General features: G+C 38.4%; 1 protein-coding gene across 1 annotated transcript; it reads left to right on the forward strand.

Moving 5' to 3' along the window:
* Positions 1–379: 379 nt before the first annotated feature.
* LOC136208024 ((-)-isopiperitenol/(-)-carveol dehydrogenase, mitochondrial-like) lies at positions 380–2,500 on the forward strand. Its single transcript, XM_065998869.1, has 2 exons — positions 380–494; positions 1,737–2,500. Exons 1-2 carry the CDS (start codon positions 380–382, stop codon positions 2,498–2,500), a joined length of 879 nt encoding a protein of 292 aa, XP_065854941.1.

The raw sequence follows: 2,500 nt of genomic DNA on the forward strand, positions 1-2,500 counted from the left end.
CCACATTTACATCATTATAATTCGAACAAGCACCTCCTCCCCCATCAAACCCATCATCAATTGAATTTCTCACAATCAGCTCCAATCTAGTGTCAAATTTCTCATTAACTCCCTCCACAGTTAAACAACCATTAATCAATTCCCTTATAATTTCCATCACTTTAATCTCCCCAAAACGTGGTTTATTATGAATTATCTGATTTCTCTCAAACCAGATAAACTGAATAATTCCACAAAACATAGAAAACTCCTTTGATGGTAAAATTTTAATAACAGTTGCAAACCAATCCAGATAGTTCATACCTTCAATCTTATACACAGGGTATAATAAATTCGCCTGCTTCCAATACAATCGAGTTCAAGGACATTCTTTAAAAATATGGATAAGCGTTTCAGCATGAAACCCACAAAAACAACAATATCCAACCACGCTAATTCCCTTTTGCAAGAGATTATCAAAACAAGGCAAGATATTCCTAGCCGCACTCCAAACAGTGAATAAATTTTAATGGCGCTTTGACCTTCCATATAAAATTCCAAAACGAATTTACCCCTGCAGATGATGAAGCTAAAGATGAATTTACCTACAAAGCTCCAACAACAACCTTATAACCTGATTTCACAAGATAATTCCCCTTTTTGGAAAATGGCCAAAATAAAGTATCAGAAAGGTTTCTTCTACTTAATGGAATTTTCAAAATTGCATCTGCAACATTAGTTGAAAAATACAAATAAATCAATTCTTTTTTCCAACAGAGCTCATCAAAATCAATCAAACATGAAACACTGCGTGTTGGAGTAGGATTCAACAGATAAAGAGGATGATTACAAGGGACATCAGGAATCCAACGTGAATCAAATAAATTAACTAGTCTTCCCTCCCCAATCCTCCAACATCTACCATCAATGGTAACCTACCGAGCCTTTATAAGGCTCCGCCAAACATTACTAGCATATAATTCCACACCAACCTCCAAAACACCCACCATTGGAAAATACTTATGTTTAAAAACTTGGGAACATAGAGATTCAGGAAATTCAATCATTCTCCAAATTTTCTTTGCAAGCATAGCAAAATTAAAAGCATAAAGATTCCTAAAACCCAAACCTCCCTCATCCTTTGGTACACACAATCCTTCCCAACTAATCCAATGAACTCGTTTTTTACCCGACTCACAACCACCAAAATCTAGCCATCACTTGTTGTAACTCATCACAGAAAGATTTTGGAAGCAAAAACAATTCATTATATATTGGGGAACCGCCTATGCCACTGCTTTGATCAATATTTCCTTACCTCCCCGAGATAAACACTTATCTTACGGATAAATTACATACATGGTGTACAACCTTTACCCCAAATCACACTTTGGTGTACAACCAAAATTTTGTCACACTAAACTGTACGAACTTCAGGTGACCTTTCACTAAAATGAACAACCGGTTTTTATGACCGGTCAATGCTAGTCAATTATGCCACATCAGTATTTTTAATTGTAGAATTAAAAAAAGTAGAACCCACTCTTTATGAAATGACTAAAATACCCTCGTCTTCTTCCTTCAACCCTTCTCTCCCATTTCTCTCTCTAAGTTTTCTCTCACTCCTCCCTCTTGACTAAACTAACCAGACCCAAGAACCCACCGGTGTTTAAACCCCATTTCTTCTTCCTTTCCCACCCAAAAAATTCCCACTTTCTCCATCTCTAATGGAGTTTTAATTTCAAGATGAGAGTTAGAAAAGTTATCAGGCAAAGTAGCCATCATCACTGGTGGCACCAGCGGGATTGGCGAGGCAACTGCTTGTCTCTTCGCCGATCATAGTGCTCTTATAGTGGTAATTGCTGATATCCAAGACGAATTGGGTCAACAAGTCGCGAATTCAATCGGAGCAAATAGATGCATGTACTTACACTGCGATGTTACCAAAGAAGAACAGGTGAAATTTCTAGTAGAATGGACATTGCAAAATTATGGTCATTTAGACATAATGTTTAGCAATGCTGGTACAACAACAAATTCAGAACAAACAATTCTCAATCTGGACCTTTCAGCATATGATAATCTGATGAGCGTTAACGCCAGAGGAATGGCCACGTGTGTGAAATATGCAGCACGTGCAATAGTGGATGGGCACATGAGAGGGAGCATAATGTGCACTTCGAGTGTAGCGGGTAGGATAAGGAGCGATAAGTGGGTAGACTATACGATGTCGAAGCATGCAGTGGTTGGGTTGGTGAAGTCGGCGAGTCGGCAGCTGGGGGTGCATGGTATCAGGGTGAACTTTGTGTCTCCATATAGCGTCGTAACACCAATGACGATAAATTTTTATGCTGGGAAGAGTGAGGAGGCAACAGAAAGTAGTTATGAATCGAAGATGAACTTGAAAGGAGTTGTACTGAAAACTAAAAATATAGGAGATGTTGTTGTGTTTCTTTGTTGTGATGATTCTCAACTAATCACTGGTCATGCTTTTATGGTGGATGGGGGATTTCTCACTTAG

Source organism: Euphorbia lathyris, chromosome 10 (genome assembly GCF_963576675.1).
Source record: "Euphorbia lathyris chromosome 10, ddEupLath1.1, whole genome shotgun sequence".
NCBI lineage: Eukaryota > Viridiplantae > Streptophyta > Magnoliopsida > Malpighiales > Euphorbiaceae > Euphorbia > Euphorbia lathyris.